The sequence below is a fragment of the Lynx canadensis genome, chromosome B4 (assembly GCF_007474595.2).
Source record: "Lynx canadensis isolate LIC74 chromosome B4, mLynCan4.pri.v2, whole genome shotgun sequence".
Lineage (NCBI taxonomy): Eukaryota > Metazoa > Chordata > Mammalia > Carnivora > Felidae > Lynx > Lynx canadensis.
Genome location: NC_044309.1, coordinates 34,264,972 through 34,287,548, shown reverse-complemented (window position 1 = coordinate 34,287,548; position 22,577 = coordinate 34,264,972). Strand labels below are relative to the sequence as shown.

Here is a 22,577-nt window from a genome sequence, read left to right as displayed (position 1 = left end):
TGCCACTGGGCTTCCCAGTTAGCTGTATCAAAGGACAGAGGTGAGGCAGACACAGAAGCAGTGCTGGCAAAGAAGGCTGCCAGGACCACAGGATCACTTGGACTTGAAGAATAGCTTATCACACTAAATTGTTTCAGGCATTTTCTTAAATGATAGCAGTTGGGGGCTGAGCCAGGATAATATGAAGGACTAAAAAAAAAAAAAGCACAAACTAAAAAACAAAAGACAAAACAAAGTTGTGTTCTTTAAACAACCTATACACACACCCATGCATATGCCAGACATAAATGATGTGCATGGACAGCATCTCCCTAAGAGAGGCAGGTAGTGGAACGTGGAAATGCATCCTGGCTCACTGCCAAGTCCAGTAAAATGACCTAAGAAATACTCTGTATTTCCGGACGCCTGGGTGGCTCAGTTGGTTAAGCTTCCGACTTCAGCTCAGGTCATGATCTCACAGTTCGTGAGTTTGAGCCCTGCATCGGGCTCTGTGCTGACAGCCCAGAGCCTAGAGCCTGCTTTGGAATCTGTGTCCCCCTCTGTCTCCACACCACCCCTTGTGGTGTGCTTGTGCTCGGCCTCTCTCTTTCAAAAATGAATAAACATTGAAAAAAATTAAAAAAAAAAAAAAAAAGAAATATTCTGTATTTCTTTTAAAAACTTTTATTGCGCATAAAATGGCCCATTCCCCTTCTGCCTAACTGGCAGCTCAGTTATTACCACCTTTCAATTTTTTTCCTTTAAACCTCCTGCCCCACTGAAAAATTTCTTCTTCTGAAAGGATAGCCTATCATTGCTGGTCAAAAGCAACTGGAGGATAGTTTGAGGGCAAAGGCCCAAATATATCACCTGAGCAGGGTTAGAACCCCACATGGAGTCCCTTAGACTCAGGAGTAGGGGTGCCTACAGCCTTCCCTCTAGTGACACTGGACTGGTTGTCCACTGTATTGGCCTTGTTTTTGGGCTCAAACTCTGGCATTTCATACATATATATATACACACACATTGATGTGTGTATATTTATATATATATTCTCTGTCTCCTGCCTTCAAGAGGACTTAAATGTCAGGAAGGGGACCTGCCTGGAGCTGCATGCATTTCCAGAGTTGGAAAACATTTCACGCAGCATGTCACCAGGGTACTAAAATAAACTGCAAACTAGTGGTTATAAAATGGGAGCTTTAAAAAAAAAGGTGCACTACTAGAACCTGAAGTCGCAACACCATTGGGAGTGGAGAACTGGCAAACATTTTGCAGGCTGGTGGATTTTTGAAGCTTCTCTGCAGAGTCTTCAGTCCCCCTTCTATTAACTGCAGGCAGCAGTGTGCTTCGGCAGAGTGCAGAGTGTTAAAAGGCTGACCAGTACTGGCCGGCAGCAAGGGCAGACGGTAACATCTGGTGCTCCTGCTACATTAAGCTACTTACAGCACATCGCTATGGCCGCATCCCTTACCAGCCACTTCGTAAACTGCTTCCTTGTTCTGGGATAAGCAGGAGCCACAAGGGATGCAGGCACAGCTCTCCTGGGGCTTGGCTAGTTAAGGTGGCATTCAAGAGGTGAAGCAGGTTAGGGACAAGGCCGCCTGATGAAGGTCCTGTCTCAAGTCCAATTTTACTGGAAGGTTGAGGTTTAAAGATAGAATCTAGAACACCCACCCCTCCCCTTTTTAAGAAAAGCATAAAAATGGAGATTCTGTCTCATCAGAAAACAGAAAGTGAAGAAGTCAGAGCTGTGACAGCTGCTAGCAGCACATCTGGATTTCCACAGGAGAGAGATGGCAGCCTTCGGACAAAGTGAAGAGTTAAGACAGGTTCTTTGCTCCTTTGTACTAAGAATGAATGTTCAAGTTGAGGCATGGTGTGGGTCCCCCTGGAGGTTCCAAGGTCAGCACGGACACCTGATCTAGGCTGCCTTGAAGAGCTGCCAGGCCTCTGTTCTCTCTACACAGGCCCCTCTCCACCAGAAGTCTTCTGCTGGAGGACCCTCCCGGATGGGCCTGGCCCTGACAGGAATCCTCCCAGGGTGGACCGCATGTCATTGTGTGGCTGGACAAGCCCTGTGCCACCAGATTTTCCCACACCGTGGCTCTATGAGCTGCACAAGGCCAGTCTCTGGTTGAACTAGGAGAAGTGAGCAGTTTGGCTCAAGGAGCTGGTTACATGGTGCTCATTACCCCTGCCTCCCCATGGAGATCTGGGTGCAGAGGAGGTCTGGGGTGGCGTTAACTGTGAGAGACCAACCTAAATTCCAATATGTGCTACAACACTTGCATCTCTGTCTGGTGGGACCTGAGGCTGGGCTGAGGGGAATTCTCATCAGCTAGATGGATTACAGGGTCCCACCATACACTGTCTCGGCCAGCTTGGAAAAGGGCTTACCCCCAAACTTTAATAAATATGCTGTGGGAGGTGAAACCCTGGCACCAAAGCAGAGAAAAAAAAAAAAACAAAAAAAAACGGGTTCTGCAGAGCCAGGGTTCAATAGAGAGAGGTGAGTGACATCTGTGCCTTTTGGCCTGGCCTCAAACAGTGCTGAAATGTACCCCTGACAGATGAATGGTGCAGACACAAAAGTTTGGTACCACAGTAAGAGTGAGCCAGGTGAAGGAGAAGGTGCCAGACACAAAGTACAGGAGGGGACAGAAGAGCTACAACCAAGAACCCACACAAGGGTCTCAGCTGCTCCCTAATGCCAACTGGGTCAGCAACACGATGAAGAAGGCTAATAAATAGACAGCTGTAACAGCATTCAGTCAGTTTGGGATGGGACTGTGTAGGATGCAGCAGACACCCCCGTCACTCCTACACCGGGTGCCACGTGATCAGTGTCTCTAGTAAAGATATAAAAATGAAGTTACTTCTTTTCAAGTATTAAAAAAATAAGTTAATTGACAAAAAGGGTCCGAAGCGGCTGAGCGTCTTGCCAGGTTGTCAGCTTCATTTCAATGTGCAAACACAGGAAAAACGTCAAGGAAAAAGATAATCTCCTGCCCCGACGTGAAGCGTTGAACAGTGACAACGCCTGTCTGTCAAGTGGGGGCTTGAAATGTCGGGCCTCATCCTGTCCCCCAAAGTCAGTATTTTCCAGTGTCAAAATTGTTGTGAATTAAAAGCAGAATGCAGCAATCCACAGGCCTCAGGCCAGAGCCAGAGAGAGGCCTGGGACATTTGGCCACCAGGGGTCCAGTGTGTGGTGCGGGGGTGCCGGGGAGCAGATCCCTCCTGGGTCCTCCTTCTTGCATAATGAATTCGGGAGCCAGCCCGCCTTCAGGTCCCCCTGTGATGCCGGTGTAGGCACTAACCTGCTGGCCACTGCCCCCTCCCAGGTTTTGATTCACATCTTGCCTCCTGGGGGGTGTTCTTCATTTCTTTGGTGGTGCTTCAGGGAGCACGAAGACGATGGCCATCCCTTCTGCTCTGTGGAGGCACACCCTGGCGGCTGTGGTTCTGCCAGAGAGGGGGCAGCTTCCGCCTCTTACCTCCTCCCGTGGAAGGGGCACCAGTCACCGTGCGTCCTTGGGGAGCGTGCAGGTTCTCCTTTTCCTGCGTTACGTGTCAAATGCTCTGTGTTCCTCTCTCTCTGGAGCGGGAAGTCAGGGTGGGCCTCTTCCAAGGAGGCTCCGCCACCTCAGATAATCATCCTCGCCTGGGGTTCCCCATAGCACAGACATTTGGCCCACTTTTCAAGAGGCACGTAGACATTTCAGTGTAAACTCCCAGGAGGTGCCAGGTCTTCTCAGATCTTGCATCTGGGTGGTTTTTGGAAGAACCCAGCTTGGGTCAGGCAGATGCCACAGACCAGCCAGCCAGAGCATGGGTACAACTCAGGACCAGTTCAGGCTGAAGCCTTTAGACAGCATGACGGCCTCCAGGTCTTTGTCCTCCTCTTTTTCCCGGAGCCGCTGCTCCTCTAGCAGGGCCACGAGGGCATCTCTCTGCTCCACCACCTCCAGCATCTCGTTCAAGATCTTCTTCTCCTCTGACAACTCCTCCTCGGTTTTCAGGTGATCTGGGCAGTGGCCAAAGACATTAGGTCTACAGGACCAGGAGGCAGCAGGCCCACACCCAGCTTTCCAGAGCGCGCTTCCCCTCTTACCTTCCACAGCCATCCGCTCCCGAAGTTCCTGCTGCAGTCGGCTCTGCCGGTCCTCAAGTTCCAGCTCCCGGGCACTGGGATTGGGGGCAGGGGGAAGAGGGAGACAGTGACTTGGGGACCATATTTCCCCATCGCCTAAATTAGGAAACAGCTGTGCTCCTGCCGTGACAGGTGCTGAGCTGATAGCCTCCCCCATAGCTGGGTCCCCAATCTCAGGCCACTCACAAAATCATCAGCTCTGACTCGTAGCGCACCATGGCATTTTTCTCTTGCACCAACTTGAACCACTCCTGCATCAGCTTGGGGTCATCTTTCTTGCCCATGCCTGCCAAGAGAGAGGGTACGTCAGGCGCAGAAAATGTCTCCTGTCTACCCCGGCCGGCAGGAGTTATCACACTGGGGCAAATGTGCAAAGAGAGCCGAGCAGGATGCTGCCGGAACACTCCCAAGCCAGGTCCAAAGTTTGCCTACAGACATGGAGGGGGGCCATCATGCCTACCCCCAGAGCCTAACGGAGTCTGTGCTTTCCATCTGTCCTTCCCAGGCCCAGCCCTCACCCCCTCAGTAACCTGGTCACAGCTTATTTGGACCACTCCTGCTCAGTGGTTTAGTTCTTGGTATGTTTTAAGTGCCTTGCCCTCCTTTTTCCCATTCAGCATTTATTTGGTACTTGCTATGTACTAAATCTGCTCTGAGGAAACCAGTCTCATGAATGAGGCAAATGCAAATTTATAAACTGCACTTACCCCTCCTTTTAAATTACCCTCATTAACCCAGCTCTTTTCTGGGCTACTGCCCCTCTCTGGGCCACTGACTGGTACTGATGCTAATCATTTCTTTACATCCCCATCAACGAGGTACCTTTTCTGAACTTCTGGCCCATCAAGTTTCCTGCATTGTATATGTAGTACATCCCAGGATGGCTATCAGGTTTCTCGCCAAGGGCAGAGAAACACCAGCAGACCCTAGAGACTAAATAAGGCAGTACTCTTTGACCCAATTCCAGCAGCAGTTTCTGGGGCTGGTGCTCTACACTAACACATGGCCGATACCTAAATCTCCATCAGGGGCAGTCTGACCCTGCTGGGCTTAACTGAAACAGGAGGACAGAAGGAAGAACCTTCCAAGGAATGAAACCACCCAAGGAGGGAACAAACTCTTTTTCCTTGGAACACAAAGAAGCTCATGGCAAGGGGCACCTGGGTGGATCAGTCGATTAAGTAGCTGAGTTTTGATTTCGGCTCAGGTCATGATCTCACAGTTTGTGAGTTTGAGCCCCACGTCAGGCTCTGTGCTGACAGTACAAAGCCCACTTGGGATTCTCTATCTCTGTCTGTCTCTCTGCCTCTCCCCTGCTTGAGCTTGCTCTCTCTCTCTCAAAAACAAATAAACATTAAAAAAAAAAAAAAAAAGCAGTAGCAGCTTGTGGCAATAGTGTGGTCCTGCCTGAAGCAAAATACACATTACATCAGTGGTCTTCAATATTTTTGGATTACAAACCATTCTGAGAATCTCAGGAAATCTAGGGACTCTCTTCATAGAAAAATGCATGTGTACACATCCAGCAATCTTATATAAACTTCAGGGTGTTCATGGGCTTCTTGAAGTCCACCCATGGGCCCCAGGTTAAGAGGCAATAGACTGGGAAATCTTTCAAAGTGCCTTCCATTTTATGACTCACTTGGCTGGATGTCCCATCCCAGTAAAGACCAGACCCAGAAACATATGGAATATACCCTCAGGTGGGACAACTCCCCTGTATCAAACTCCTTTCTGTTTTCCTACATTCTTCCCATCTGACTTCCTTGCACACGGTTCAGAGATAACTCTCTTTCTGCCAGGTTGTTTGCTTGACACACAGGAGGCCCCTGCCAGTTAGTCTTTCAACGGGGACCACACTCTGGAGAGGCAGAAGTGAATTGCACTCACACAAGCAGGGTTTAGTGTTTGCACTGTGCCTGGGTGCACATGCAGCTATGCTTCCAAGGTGAAGTCCTGTCCCTGAGTCCTACTCTGAAGGATAGAAGCTCTCTCCTGACCAGCCAAGCCTGCTTCTGTGGAGTGCTGGGGTTTCTGGGGACAAAAGCTCTCCTTACCCGACCCAATAGACTTGGTCCTTAGGCTTTTAAAGCAGCCCACAGCTCAGTTCCATGCATTCCTTTCTGAGCGTCTCTGCACAGTGTGCCCACATGGCCATGGAAGATGGAGCCCTGAGGCATGCAAGCTGTCCAGTGCGGCAAGCTGTGAACGCACTGGGAGGTCTCCCCCTCCTTCCCACCTCCCCATGTGCAAGGACAAAAATTCCACTGGGAGACATCCGAACACTGCTCATGAGCTATGGTAGAGACTGTTCACAGCCGATGAGCAAAGGTATATGGCGGGGTGGGTGAAAGTCAAATGTGAGCGCCATGAAGAGCAGAGTAAGAAGTTAGCAAGGGTTAGTCATGACCACACTCCCCTTTCCCCTTCCCACATGCCTTTTCAACAACAATCTTATCACCACAACAGACTTCAAATCAGACAAACTTAAAAAAAAAAATACACACACACACTCAGCAAGACACAGGGTAGAAAGTTTGCATCTAGTGGTGTTTTGTTTTGTTTTTGTTTTTTGTTTTTTTTTTTTTTCTGGAAATAACTTGGGGACATCTGACCAGTCTTTGTAAGGACAGTATTCCTCGACGACACCAATAGAAATCTCTGCCGCACAGGTAGGAGGTTCCTCACCTGTGTCCCTGGCCCCTCTATCTGCTAGATTTGAGTCTGAAAGGTCCAGCCACGAATACTGGCATAAATCATGGGATGATCAGCTGCAGCCTGAAAGGCCCCTACCTGGAGGCTCTCTGGCTCCCCTCTGTACCCCAGTCCTCCCCAAGACAGTCAAAGGGATACTGTACCTTGTAAGAAACTGCCACATACTCATAGAGTTTTGTAACAAAGCTTTCAAGTGTCAGAGAAAAAGAGAAATAACTGGATTTTGGGTCCCTGTTTGACTAGTGTTGCTATGACCCCTGAGAGGCAGTGGGGATGAGGTTGGGGGAGTTACGTTACCTTCCTGGACACAGCAAGGGCAGAAGGAGAGAGGTCTACGCCGTGGAGTCCCGCCACTGGGCTCAACTTCAAAAAGGACCAAACAAGGAAAAGGAGGAGGAGGAGACGAAGAAAGACAAAAAGGAAGAGGAGGAGGAGGAAGAGGAGTTTGGAAGTGGAGAGGGACAGGGAGAAGGTGAAATAAAAAACAAGCAGAGGACAAAAAGCATAAGAAGTGAGAAAGGAACAACAGGAGGAAAAGAAAAAAAATACAAGAAATGGAAAAGCAGAAACAAGGGAAACAAAGTCTACAAATGAATTAAGTCCTTTTTTCAGCACGGAAACTGAACAAGAGCAGACCCAGGCATCGGGCATGTGGCTTCAAAAAGGAATGCACGTGTTCCCTTATGATGGTGGGTGGCTCTTGGGGTGAATGGGATGCTCCTTCTTCCTCTGTTCCTTACTGGGAAGGTGGTGACATCTGGGTATTGGGTTCCCTCCTCAAAAATACCCAAAGCCCCTGGGACTTGTCTGCCTATCTCTGTGGAACAGTTCATGTTAAATACGTGGCCAACACTGCTCCTAAGTTTGCAGGTGATAACCTCGGGTCACCAACCAAACCTGTGTGAAATATTCTAAGATGTCACCACAGACGCATGCACTCCACGTAAAACTAACCCTGGGTAAGTCTAAGGGATTGCCATGCCCACAGAAAGAAGCTCTGAATCTATGGAGGCAGCACCTGACCTTGGGATGGGCTTCCAGGGCTGATATCTGTAATGCTTTGAATTCTGATCCAGGGTGACTTGAGGGAGACATAACTACACAGGGGCAACTTCCACCAGTCCATCTCACTATCCCCCCATGTACCAGGGAGAGACAACCACCCCCTTTTCTTCTGCCCCTCCATCTCCACAAAGGGTTCCAATGCCACATCTAGGGGAAGGCTGTCATACTTTGGACTGGAAGACCAAAAGGGGTGAGCTGACAGGACATGCCGAAAACTCACAGTAACAATGCTGGTAAGAGTCATGGACGGGGCAACTGAGAGAAGACAGTGTGCAGAGAGACATGTCTAAGACTTAGGGAGACCTGATGGTTACCCAGGAGGAGGGAGGGGAGCCCAGCAAGGGACCATCACAGAACCACCAGGGCACACACAGGAGACACAGGCTCAGAGAAATGGCCTCAGGACTACAGGGAGCAGGGGCAGTTTTAGGATTAGAACAGGGTTTAACAAATAGACCTGTTTTAGTCAATAAGAGGGCTAAATAGACAAGCTATTGGTTGATGGGCCCTTCTGCTTTGCAAATGCAGGCACCACATTTTCCCTTTCTTTCATGCCCTTCAGTGTTCATCATAGTGCTTTGTGCACAATGAACCTAGTATCAGGTAATACTTCAAAACTAAAGCCAGAGACTTGTTTGTGGGTATGCATGTGTGTCTGCAATGTTGATTACATCCAGGGTTCTAAACAGACATGACTGTGATCAGCTGATGCACTGGGGTTGGGAAGAAAGGCTCCTTTCTCTGCTTATAGCTGATCCACATTCAACCTTCTCTGTTTCAAAGTGCAGACTCCCTGTTGGTGCTCAGAATACCTGGATAAATCTCATGACATACAATGTCAATGTAACATTCTCTGTTGCTTCCTGGTAGTGATATTATATGCAAACACACCTGTGGTGCAGAGTGGAACAGTGTCCACATTCATTAGCAAGGGACAGTGACTTGATACACAACCAACACAGTTGAGCCCATGTACCTGCATGTATGTTTAAATGTGTTTCTACTTTCTGGATATCACAAATGTAGCTTTTAGTTCTTTTTATGTAGACCACATCCTCATACACCCTTTCTAACACAGATGACAATATGAGGTAACAGGATATTCAGAACAGAAATTAGCAAATGAAATTAGAAAAGGGGACATCAGGTAAAGCAGGTGTTAAAAAAAAGTATAAAAAAAAAAAAAAAAAAGAAGAAGGCATTATCCTAATAACGGAAGGCAGAATGGGAACCACTGGAGAGGAGCTAGTGGAGCTGACAGGATGCATGGCTATGACTTTCCTCTTCAGACTTTCCTTCATGCTCCAAATTCTAAGTAATAATATACACTACTTTAATAATCAGAAAAATGCCCAATAAATACTGCTTTAAAAATAAGAAGGGGAGCCTGGGTGGCTCAGTTGGTTGAACGTCCGACTTCAGCTCAGGTCATGATCTCACGGTCCGTGGGTTTGAGCCCTGCATCAGGCTCTGTGCTGACAGCTTGCTCAGAGTCTGGAGCCTTCTTCGGATTCTGTCCTTCTCTCTCTGTCCCTTCTCTCTCTGTCCCTCCCCCACTTGTGCATAGTCTAACTCTCTCAAAAATAAATAAATGTTAAAAAACAATTAAAAATTGTATGGAAACCAATTTGGCAATAAATTATATTTAAAAAAATAAAAAACCAAGAAGAGAGAAAAAAAATTTCTTTTTGGTTCTCAAAAAAAAAAAAAAAAAAAAAGAGAGAAATCAAGGGGAAAAAACCAGTTAAACAAGGGGAGTTCCACCCAGACTTGAATCTGAAGTGAGCATGCAAGGAAAGCACAGAGGTACTGATTTTGAGTGTAATTTCTTTGCCTTTTTTGGAGATGTGAGAAATAGATGATTTGGTCCACTAGTTCTAAGAGCAAACATATCATCAAGCTTATGGCAAATACGAGTTTTTTAGAAGTTTATTATGGTTAAAGTGCTAGGGTGCTAGGTCTCTGTGTCTTTGTAATGGGTACCGTATGTGTCACTTATCAGACTATTTTGGTGTCTCCTGAGGACTGTAGTCATCACCTCTGAGCAAACCCAGAATTTGGTCCTGGTTGGAGGCTTCTCAGCAGCAGGTCTACACTCTCATCCTGGACTACTCTGTCTGCCTTCCAGATGCTGCAGGCTCACCTGCCCCACTTTCACCCTGGCAGCAAACTCAAGTTCTTCCTCTGAAGCAGTGCTTTCTTTTGAGAGGTGGCCACCATCAGTGGTGCTCTAGCACCCACTCATCTTGACATCTGGGGGCAGGGATGAGATGGGTCATTGGATTTTGAAAAGTGGCAGAATATCAGATTTAGTGGGATGCATGTAAGAAGCATGAATAGTGCTTTCATTTCAAAACATTCTCACATGTATTATTTCATTTGAGACTTACACTGGTCCCAGGTGGCTACCTGGACAGGCATTAGCTTCTCTATTTTCAAGTGAGGGATCTGAGGCTCCAAGTAGTGGCACAGCCTGACTAAACCCTTAATCTTCCTCGCCCATTCTGAAGTAAGAGTTTGCCCTCTTTTTTTGAACATTTTTTTTAATGTTTATTTTTGAGAGGGAGAGAGAGAGAGAGAGAGAGAGAGACAGAGCAGGGAAGGGGCAGAGAGAGACAGAGACACAGAATTGGAAGCAGGCTCCAGGCTCTAAGCAGAGCTGGATGCGGGGCTCAAACCCACAAGCTGTGAGATCATGACCTGAGCTGAAGTCTGATGCTTAACCAACTGAGTCACCCAGGTGCCCCAAGAGTTTGCCCTCTTTAAAGGGCCAAGAGGGACGCCTGGGTGGCTCAGTCAGTTAAGTATCTAACTCTTGATTTCGGCTCAAGTCATGATCTCACGGATCGTGGGAAGGAGCCCCATGTTGGGTTCCATGCTGGTAGCATGGGGCCTGCTTGGGATTCTCTCTCTCCCTCTTTCTTTGCCCCTCCCCTGCTCACTTCCTCTCAAAAAAACCCCAAACGTTAAAAAAAATAATAAAGGGCTAACAAAGGCTCTAGGCAAATCTAGCAAATGGCTGCTGGAAGCAGCTGGGAGAAGAGTCACACATAGACCCTACTCAGAATGCCAGACCAGGAAAGCTGGCAATGTCATCCCTTCCTCCCATTATTCTGCAGAGGCCCAGACAGGTTAAGTGACTTTGCTGGGCATATGGTGAAGCTAGGACCTGAATCCTAGGTTGGCCGCATTCTCCACACTACCACTTTGCCCTGATCTGTTTGGATACCTCACTCTAGACCCTGTCTCTCATGTGGCCCGGGGCCACTCCAGGAGCAAGTTGGTGGGCCAGTCTCCAGGATTCTTGAACAAAAATAAAGGGGATGTCCAGGTCTGGTATACAGCTGAGAAGCAGCTGTGGGCATCTGCCTCATCCCAGATACTTATCTCTTCCCATGATACAGGCTCCCAGTTCTCATTGTTGGACAAAGGAGCCCTCACCACAGGCTTCAGGGTCTCTACCTGCCTGGTAGACCATGTGGAGACTCTAGTCAGATGGGCTAGGGAGATATCTAGATTCCAGAAGCCCCAGCCTGGGACTAGAATGTTCCAGCCTAGTACTGTGCACCAGAGACATGAGGAAAATGGGCTTTTTATAAGCTGAATCACCACTTGTATTTTCACACAAAAATACAGAATTCTAAATGATCAGCTTACAAACATCATCACCCTTTTACAGGCTCAAAAATTGCACCCCTCCCCCAACATTTTCCCTTTTGATACACCGTAGCTTGTTTCATGTATAAAAATCTGTAAAGTACCCCTGGGTTAGATGACTTCCTTTCCAGCTACGTATGTGGAAAATCCTGCAGAAAGTAAGAGATTCTTTTTCACTTCCTTTTGGTCTCTGAACAAGCTCCAGGTGTCACGGATAGGAAACAGGTATGTTTATTTCTCAGTCACATTTTGTGCTTCTATTTTCCTGCTGCAGTAGCTCTGGGCCAGTCTCCGTGGGCCAGCCTGTGCAGCCTTCATCTTGCCTGGGTGGACTTTCACTCATTTCTCAAACTTGTTTTTGGTAGTAATGCTACTATATTTACTGATAACTGAGCCAGCATTGCAGCAATACCTTTTTATACAATTCATCCTACAGATACTACCAGAATGTTGTTCATCTTTTCATAAGGGAACATCAGGGGCATTACCTGTCATGCCCAAGCTCCATCTGCCAGATTAGCCTTGCAAAAAGCCACATGCCCAGGAAGGGGAGAACTTCTTGGTAATTCGGGTATAATGAACAAGGCTTCCATTGATTTTCTTTTGTGTTTTTCAGGTTACATAGCCTGAAGCAAGGGAAGACTGACCAAATGTTTTGTTAACTAGTTGAGTTATACTCAACTGTTCTGACTCCTCAACCCAGGAAACCCATTTGCTCAGTATCAATGCTATGCTTCTGAGAAGAAGTAGCTTTTGCATTGCAAGGCTGAGGTGCCCAATCCCAAACTCAGGGGCAACAACGAACACTTTGGCCCTAAGAGGGAACCAAGTTGGCTAGTTTGTACTGCTGCTGGGTGGTAAGCAAGCATCATGATACGGTGGAAGGTTTCTGGTCTAGCAGGCCCAGTCTACATACACAGACAGGGCTAAGATGTGCCTTGTCTTATGAAAACTCAGTGCAGCATGAATCTCTAGATTGGGGAAAAAATGAAGCCCTCCTCCAAAAAAGAAAACTAAAAAAGCATGTAAGAATGGAGATCCAAGGTATACACATGCAAACAGACACACACACACACACACACACACACACACACACACACACACACACACGCGCTTGGAAATCTGAAGGATTTTAAAGTTCCTAAGCAAAAACAGAGCAAGGCTAATAATGCTCAGACCAAAAGACAAGTAAAAAATGTACCAACATCAAATTAAGGGAAGCCAATAGAACAGAAAGGGAGGGGAGGTGAGAAGGCCTGGGGTGAGCCTTCCTGTGTCTCTGCCCCAACTCACCAGCAACCATGAAAGACCACTTTCCAGGCCTTTCTGTTACATTTTTGAACAATTCATGTTCTTTCAATTTCCCTTTGAGACATACAAATCAAATGGGGAGGTCTTCGAAAATGAGAATTTAGGTATATGTTTTTAATTGAAAGTTCTTTGGAAGAGAAACAGTTTTTATATCTAAAGATTTCCAATCATCTATCTGTTCTAGTGCAAAAAAATGTGGTGGCTGGACCAGTTAGGGAGGGCCTGCTCAGAGTCCTGGGGAAGAAAAAGGAAAGGGAGTGAGGTCACTTGGGGACACTTCCTCTCTGGTACAGGGTTCATTATGTGTCCTTCTAATGGTTTCTTTTGAAACTACAAGATTCAACTATATGAAGAAGAGATCTTTATTCTCTATACTGTGTGGCTCAAAAAGAGACTTTTGATACAGGTTTGGAACTTAATATAGTTAGCTGAGGGCCACTGAAAGACCCTATCCAAGCAATATAGTTTACTAGGCAGAGGACTGGGCAGGGATCAGGAGTGTGGACTTCTGTGGGCAGGATATGGAATTCTTAACACTTGAACACTGCTTGGAGCTTCATCTCACCCACCTGATAAGATTGGTGCTGGGGCCCAGCAATGGGGTTGCCCTGTAGCCTTTTGGTGATGTAAGAGTAGAGAAACAATTAGGCTCTATAATTCAGGCTCCAGATTTCAAAAGGGCAATTTTTCTTCTCAAATAATGAATATTACCAAGTATTCTAAGAATGAAACACCAGCAGAAAGTGAAAAGGGACCTAATTTTTGGCATCTATGTTTTCCTCCTGGAGCCGGGCAGGAACAGGGCCCAGAGGACCCTTTCTGCCAGGGGTACAAATCACTCCCGTCAGAATAGATGACTCTTTTTTGCTTCATTGGTAGGACAGTAGCAGCTTCTATGTGGTGAACAGAACCACAAGAAGTTTAAATTTAACACAGAAATCATAATGAGCTGGCAAAAGAGGAAGCAATGGGTTGATGAGAACCAAGTAGCAGGGGCTATAAGGTATTTGATGGTGGGGTATTTTATAATTCAGAAAATACACAGGGGTTTCTTTTTTCTTTAAAAAAATTTTTTTTAAATGTTTTTATTTATTTTTGCGACAGAGAGAGACAGAGCATGAGCAGAGAGAGAGGGAGACACAGAATCGGAAGCAGGCTCCAGAATCTGAGCTGTCAGCACAGAGCCCGATGCGGGGCTCGAACCCACAGACTGTGAGATCATGACCTGAGCCGAAGTCAGACGCTTAACCGACTGAGCCACCCAGGCGCCCCGGGATTTCTTTTTTCTACTTATTTCCTTTTTCTCTGAAATTTGATGGAATTCCAAATCTGAGAGGCTAGAAGCTCTCAAGTCAGGGACACAGAACTGAAAATAGCCAACAACATTTTATCACCCAAGCATGGGAGTGCAGAAAACAAAACTAGACACACTAGGTAACCAGTGGCAACAGGATCTTGAGCTGGGAGGGAAGGGTGAATATAACTATAAAGGAATGGGTTTTGACAGTTCCTTCTGGGAGATTTTAAATTAAAAAAAAAAATCTTTTTCACACACTGAGATTCGTTTTTAGGATTGACATAAACATCTGCCAGGGCATGTTAGAAGGAGGTGGGAAAGGAGTCAAGGATATTAGACAGGAAATGGGATTTGTTAATTGGAATGCAAGCATCAGCCCTTTTACAGCATCAATGGCCATGAGTATGGAAGTCCCTGAACACACCAGAAGCTCTGGGGCACTGAAGGGATCTGAAGAGGGGTAGGTGTCCATGGGACCCTGGGGACAGAAAACAAGCAGCGACCAGCAGCGACCCAACCGACCCGAGGTCAAGAGCCTGTTTCCTTACCGCTCAAGGCTAACAATATGGAATTGTCATACAGTAGAAATCACAGAATTATGTCCTTGGCTTCTAAATGAATGGGCCACAAAGTGACTCTTAAAAGGATGGGATTATGGCAAAAAATGATAGACAATAATCTTTGCCAGTTCTTGTAAGACAACTTCTAGGCAAAGAGCCTGTAAGGGGAGATGAAGAGGTCAGAGGGACCATCCAAGGATGCAGGAACTCCAAGGAGGGGCCCGAGTCTCCCCTGGTTAACCTCAGGATCAGCTGCTTGGCACTCCTCTTAACAAAACTGCCCAAAGTCTAGAAATGAGACTCACGGATTCGTTATTACCCTAATCAAATACAAATGGTAAGCTTTGTATAGTCAAGACATCAAAAATCGTGAATTCCTTTAAGGCAGTGGTTTTCTTGCTTTAGAGGGCATGAGAGTCACCTGGAAGGTTTGTTAAAACACAGATAACCATGCCTCACTTCTAGAGTTTCTGATTCTGAAGGTCTGGGATAGGGCTTGGAAATTTGCATTTCTAGTAAGCTCCCAAGTGATGTTGCTGATGCTGCTGGTCCAGAGACCATACTTTGAGAACTGCTGCCTTAGGCTTTTCCTATCATCACTGAAAAGAACTGCAAAGTAACTTCCATGACACAGCGAGGAGGGAAGGACATAATTATAGGCATCTGTCAACACAGCCTCAAGGTCAGTGAATTTGGGCAGAAATCACAACTGCATCTTTTTCCATGCACTTGGATCTTTTAGGGGAAATATGAACGCAGCCTAATGAAAATGGGTGAGGCTGAGTTCTTTACACGTTTGGTTCTTGAGTGTGACTGGCAGTGAGATTCCTAGTGGATGTGATACCTACATGTAAGGAATGAGAATGAAATTCAGGGCACAGGTCATACTGGGGAAGGAGAGAGAAAATGTGTGTGTGTGTGTGTGTGTGTGTGCATGTGAATGCATGTGCATGTGGGTTACTACTGTCAAATGACTAAACTATATTAGAGGGACCAGGATGCCGATGTGAGGTTGATGGGGAAGGGTAGGTGAACTTTTATTAAAAAAAATTAAATTAACCCGGGGCAGCAAAGGCTATCTCAAATCTTCCTCTGGATTATTTATGTGCAGGGGATCCAGCATGCTGCTCCATTATGAGCTGGAAAAGGGCCTGTGCTTTTGCCATTTGGTTACCAGGTTGATATCTTCTTGTTGTTTGTGAGCAGAGACTGGGAAGGGCGGGCGGGGAGAGGGTGTCAGCAGGGTTAGTGTCAGCAACAGATGCTGCTATACATACCACCCAGATGCAAGTCGATGAGGTCACTGTAATAAGACTCTCCCCAATAGTCTACAACAAGGAATTGGTGAAGAGAGAGTTACTGGATCACATAACCCTCCTGTGCCCCCATACCCAAAGCAATCAATGACATGAAGCATAAGAAACAGAGATACAGCAAGAAGGCGAGGAGAACAGCTGGAGAGCATGCATCTAAGTACATTACAATACACACGTGCTGTAGCTACATACTTCCTGGTGGTGGAAGGGAGTGCTCACTAAAAACCACAAGTGATACAGTTAATAGCCAATTAGCAATGTGATTGCTGTTTAGACCTCTGATCAGTTAAGACAGAACAGAAGGCCTTGGCTTTGCTGGGAATCCTGCCTCTGCTGGGACTCAACTGCATCTAAGATTTTTAAAAATTCAAGGGCAGATCAGGGGCTACTTACTACCTTTTTACTGAACATTAGAAGCCCCAGGCTGAGACATTGAAGGCAAAATATGAACATCCTAAAAAAGCTCTGCAAGGCCACCAATCCTTAGGTTTAAAGGCAGTCAGAGCTCTCCCAAGAATTCACCTGTGACCCCACTGGTGAGCATATCAAACTCTTTGCAGAACCACTTTCACTGGATAGGTTTGAGATGAAGGAAATCCTGTTTCTTCTGAAATTAGGCCCAACTTCAGCCAGACTTCTTTTTAAAAGCACACAATGAACCGTGACTATTTGCCCTAGGGCTCCTGGAGGTCTGCTGGCCACAGGCACTCCTTGCCGTCCAGCTCCACGTGGCTGTGCAGCACGGATGTGACGTTCTTCACATGCCTGAGATGCAGAGACTGGTCACTGTGGAGGGCCTGAGCTTGGGCGGATGGTCCTCACACTCTCAGAATCATAAACATATGCAGAGTCCAACAAAAGTCAGCTGCTATGTGTTACCCTTTGCCTCCAAATCTCTCAATCTAAATGCTGATCCTGGCAGCCTTTTGTTCTACACGAGGGTTTCCCCTTTAAGAATGGACAAACCAAAAGGCAGAATGTAATCCTGGAATGGTTTTTCAACTCATGCTCAAGGCTGATTCAGTGGTTTAAATTTGAATCACAGTTCCAGAAACAAAAAGGGTTTCTCAGGTGCTCCACACTAGAAATCACATGTGCCCTAGGCTTGAAGGCTCTAAGCCTAACCCTGTGGCCCAAATATACGTCAGCCTTAGACCAGTGGAGATCAACAGGATGGCAGGTCCGTATCAGATCTCTTCTCTGGAAGGGCAGCCTGGCTAACACTCGGACCCCTTCAGACACCTATGGAGGCTTGAGCTCATCAGGCAGGACAGGATGGCAGGCTCAGCCAGCTGTGCACCCTCAGGGAAGGGACGAACTAGCACTGCTGGAAGACTCCAAACTATCATGCTCAACTGAGTCTATCTCCTTAAGGACTCAGCCAGGAGCAACCAGACTAACAACAGGAATGGAATGTAGAAGCAGGAGAGAAAGGACAGCCAATGTTCACAGTTCAGCCTCAAAGATGATCTCTGCCAAGTAGGACCAGGGCCACTGAGATTTCTGACAAGAGGCGAGCCTTGGAAGCAATATGTTTAAAATAAGAAAAAATACGTTTGGAAATACATTCTCATGGTAGGAGTCACTATATCTTGAGAATTTCCCAAATGTACCATGGGGAAATCTCCCAATGGAGCTACCAAAGCCTGTCTTTAAAAACAGGATAAATACGTATTTGGATGAAGGTGTTTTGATAAAGCTTTGCTTACAAGAGTTTGGACTAGAACAATGGTTTTCAAACTGTTCTGTGAAACCCTAGGGTTCTTCAAGTGGTCTTCCAACTAACTGATTCACAAGTACTTTGAACTCCTTTCAAACTTACACAAGACACACCACATTCAGAAGTCTGATATGCCAACTTTAACCCACTGAAGACCATCAACACATCAATCTGTGCTATCAGGCAAACTTGCTTTTGTGAGGCTCTCAGGACCAAGTTTCTTCAGCTCTCTGTGTGCAAGTGTCTGTAACTGCTGAAAATGTATTAGGGAAGAGGATATCTTACATATTTATTTAAATTCTGGCCTGCAAGTAGAGTACTTATCAACAATAGTACAGGACAGCATCCTGGGGAACCATCACTCAGTGAGACCGAGACTGTCAGAGCAGCTCCTGTCACAGTGCGGTCCTCTAGGAGGATGACATCCATGCTATGATATCACAGCAGAGTTGGCTTTTGTATTTACCACATGCCTGGGGGCTTTTCTCTGAGATCTACTCTTTATAAGAAATAAGGAGCTTCTGGGGCGCCTGGGTGGCTCAGTTGGTTAACAATCCGACTTCGGCTCAGAGGGTCATGATCTTGCAATCAGTGAGTTCGAGCGAGCCCTGTGTTAGGCTCTATGCTGACAGCTCAGAGCCTGGAGCCTGCTTTGGATTCTCTCTCCCCCTCTTTCTGCCCCTCCCCAGCTCACGCTCTAGTCTGTCTCTCAGAACTGAATAAATGTTAAAAAAATTAAAAAAAAAAGAAAGAAATAAGGAGCTGCTGTTAGATTTGTTAGTGATTCAACTGTGAAAACAATTCCTACTGCTCCACCTTTAGCTTCTAGCATGGAGGTAATTTCAACTGCACACATCCTGAGACGCCCAAGTGAACTGCTAAAACACTGTCACCATTCACAGCAACTCCCTCTGTGTGTCAGGATGCTGTCTCCACTGGGCCCCGGGGACGGACTGCATGTGGAGGCCTGTTATCACTGGAGGTATTTCCAAACTGGTGCTTATCAACATTCTTTTTGATTTAAACTTAACTTATAATTTGGCTGCTAAAAAACAAGTTTGAAAACCATTGACTTAGATGAAATCCTGGTTGTATATTTTTATGAAAAGATAATTACCTAAATAACTGGAAAGGGGAACTTTGGCAATCTCCCATGCCAAAGGGTAGATTTTTCTATGACCCCTTGGCAGTCAGCAGCTTGAATAACATGGCCTGTTACAGAAATACTGAAGCAATACCACAGACTTGAACTGCATGGGACCTGATAGGTGCTTTACAGAAACCATCAACCCTGGGGTGGGCCCACTGGAATTTCAGAACCCTGTGAGGAGGAGGCAGAGACTGTCTTCCTTGAGAACTTATGCTAACAATGAAATGGAGAAGCACATGCTGGTTGAGTTATTCTGACTACGTGTTGGAAGATCTATCCCTCACGTTCCATCTTGGCAGAAGTAACCTGTGGGAAAGGATAGGAAGGAATAAAGGTGGGCCAAGACTCCCTCCTGACATCTTCAGAAGAGAAAGCAGTGATGGTAGGGCTCTGGGAGTCCTGTTACAACTGGTGCAGAGCATCCCTGCTGGGCTCAGGCTAACTCCCTCTGGGTGGGCAGGCTTTACTAAGGAGGCCAAGTAAGCACATGCAGGGCAGGGAGCCAAAACAAAATGGTGGGGGACATCACAGCTTCATTTGGAAGCCTGGAGACCATTTCAGGTGAACCCAAATCTCCACTCCTTGACACAGGGGCCAGTGCTTGCCTCGCAGTCACACGTCCCAGGCTTCTGGCTGACTGGCTGCTCAGTGGTTCAAGCTTTTGCTTTTGGTGGCCCAGGCTTCAAGCAGTAACTCCAGCGTCAGGTAAGGCACAAAACCAAGAACATCACATCCTCATCTTTCTCTCCCATCCCATCTCTTCACCTGAAGGTCATCATTGAATCAACTGGTCAGCTGCAATTTCTAGGCCTTGAAGGGCTTGGAAAGATCCACTTCTATGTGTGAACCCTGACGCCCCCCCACATGAACTTTGGACCTACAGAACCCTGTGAATTCATCTTGACATCAGGCACACACTGTGAGGTCAGCTCAGCAAGATCACATGGCAGCAAATGGTCCCATTCCTGACTGCCTCTTACTGGTTCTGCTTCAGTTTACAGAGAGCCCGCCCACCAGGAGATGCACCACCCCTGCCCTTCTGCATTGCTAGAATAAGGAGTTAGGGGTTACCGCAAAGTTAGGTCACCTCCTTTCTTCATCCCCAGCCTCACAACTTGAATGCTGAACCTGGAGGCCTGGGCTCTCTATAAGGAGAGGGAGGTTTCTCCATCCAGACACTGGACCGAGACTCATGGACTCTTGAGAAAGCAGAGATCAGTCACTCCATGCCTGAGTTGGAGCTATAGTTGGGGTTGGCCCAGTGGTTTCAAGGTCTTGAACCAACAGGGCTTCTTCCTAGGCCCTTGGGACTAGGGATGACTCAGGTTGTTCCTTGCTTTCTGTGTGCCCAACTGTGCTGAATCCACCTCACAGGCTCTGGATGAATGGTGGGGGTGATTGCACTATGTTCCACAGCTCTTCCCTGGGAATGGCAGCCACTGAGCACGTGGTCCTCACAGCCATTTCCCAGTGTCTACTCTGTGCTGGCTTGCCACCATCCCCTGAGCCTGTCCACCCTGCCCTGAGTGACCAGCACACTAGGACACCTGTGTACTCCACACACAGGAGGCAGTGAGGACTCTGTGGGGCACATGCCCTCCTATTCCCTGTGAAGTCTGAGCAGGAGGGAGCCCAGAGAGCTAAAGACTGGAAGTGGCATGTGGGAAGCAGGCTGAGGGCCCTGCTCATGCAGTTCTGTGATGGTTCCTTTTGGTACAGTTTCCCTCATTCCCAGTTATTTTCTTCTAGAGAAAATGATGGGGTGGGAAAGGAGGAGGAAGAGAGGAGGAGGAGGCCCAGTGCTTGCCACCAACAAATGAAGTGGACTGAGAGTTCGTTCTACAGATAAATGGCAAGCCCTCAGACAGGGCGGAAGAACAAGTCCAGGCCTTGGGGCAGTCCCAAACAGAGATGCTTTTCTTTTCCTCTGCTTACCAGGAAGCCCCAATCTCGGTGATGAAGGCCCCCAGAGAACCCTGCTGGAAAAGAAGCTGAATTCCAGACGAGGTGACACAAAACTAGCCTCCCATGGGGTGGGGCCAGGGGCTTTCCTTTAGGAACAAACCTCCTCACAAAGGAGACCCAGACAATACCTGCTTCACCACGGAGTGCCTTCTCCACAGCAACCCCTCTTTCCTCCAGCTGCCTCTGCTTCTCCTCCACCTGCTCCAGCTGCCGCTGGATAATCTATGGGAAAACAGAACAGTGTAAGTACCCAACTTTCTCTCTCACCTCCTAGCTTTCAGGAAGACAACTAAACTGTACAAACACAAACAGGGAGAAAAACAAATTAGATCCAAAAGTTGGAAAGTAGTCCATGGGCATTATGCCCAGAGTGTGGTGTGATGACCACCTACATCGAATCCCCCAGGGCCTTGTTAACAATGCAGACCAGGGCTTGTCATTAGTAAGCACCACAGTGTGTGGGTGCACATTAAAGGAGCGACCAGCCCTCTGCAGGGCAGTTCAAAGATAGAAGTGGATATAAGCTCCTGCAGGAAGGACTGACATTCTGCAGCCTAAGTAAGACCTTGCTAATAGTGAGGTTGCTAAAGCATTAGCAGGCGTTTTTGGAGAGTACTGCAGAAATCTTGTCTCTAAAAGATTAAAAAAAAAAAAATCTAGAATGGAGCAATACGCCAGAATCTGTTTGGAAGCACACAGTGAGAAGTTTCTCTGTGCTCCATGGGGACTGATAATGGTTACTAGAAGGACATTCAACCCAGCAGCAGCCAATGGTGTATATCTGGAGAATGTCACACAGAAAATGAAATAAAATCCGGGAATCCAATCAATGTAGAGAATGTGGATACAGAATAATGTTCAAGAAAAGGATTAAAAGACTGGGTGGTTTTGATGCTTGCTAAACATGGAATTCAAAGGTGTATCTTTGTTGGTATTTGGTTGGTTTGCTGTTAATGGTTCTCATTGTTGTATGAATGCAACTATATACATATATGTATATGTATACGTATGTATATACATGTATGTATATATGTATATACATATATATATATATACACACACACACACACACACAATTTCATTAAAAATCTTTTTTTTAACATCTATTTATTTTTGAGAGAGAGAGAGAGAGAGTGAGAGAGCTCAAGCAGAGGAGGGGCAGAGAGAGAGAAAGAGACACAGAATCCGCAGCAGACTCAGCACTGTCAGCACAAAGCCCGATGTGGGGCTTGAACCCATGAACTGTGAGATCATGACCTGAGCTGAAGTTGGATGCTCAACTGACTGAGCCACCCAGGCAACCCTCATTTTAAAAACCATATTATATTTAGATATCTTCTATACTTTGTATAAAAAATTATTTTTTGTTCCATGAAGAAAATCTAGAATGGTCTAGGATCTGTGAGGCCTGAAGACAGAGGCTGATGCCTGGAGGACAGCTCTGACCTGGAAATCCCAGGCCCATCAGAGGCTGCCAGGTCGCCTCTTGACAACAGCTGACTTTACAATGATTACTCCAGAGCAAGGAATTTAGGAAACTCAAAGCATGGCTCTTCCTTTCCTATGAGTAACTCCACAAAATCAAGGCTTCTACAGTTGCATCGAGCCAGATGCTTGTGGCCTGAGACTTTGGGGCTATCCTCTCAGTTATCAGGGATACCCCGTCTACCTCTGCTCTGTTCTCTT

At 46.7% G+C, this 22,577-nt stretch overlaps 1 protein-coding gene across 13 annotated transcripts in view; it reads right to left on the bottom strand.

Annotated features, from left to right (window-relative positions):
* Window positions 1-647: 647 nt before the first annotated feature.
* The window catches only part of MICAL3 (microtubule associated monooxygenase, calponin and LIM domain containing 3), a 206,303-nt gene continuing 184,373 nt past the window's right edge, over window positions 648-22,577 (bottom strand). For 11 of the 13 annotated variants that reach the window (XM_032593869.1, XM_030321297.1, XM_032593862.1 and 8 more), the window contains 5 exons: window positions 21,020-21,113; window positions 7,148-7,213; window positions 4,322-4,421; window positions 4,097-4,170; window positions 648-4,009 (listed from right to left, as the gene is read on the bottom strand). In XM_032593869.1, the coding sequence (XP_032449760.1) occupies window positions 3,825-4,009; window positions 4,097-4,170; window positions 4,322-4,421; window positions 7,148-7,213; window positions 21,020-21,113 (519 nt within the window). In that variant the 3' untranslated portion in view covers window positions 648-3,824. The remainder of the gene's footprint in view (window positions 4,010-4,096; window positions 4,171-4,321; window positions 4,422-7,147; window positions 7,214-21,019; window positions 21,114-22,577) is intronic. The other 2 variants (XM_030321299.1, XM_030321302.1) reach the window with 1 other exon arrangement.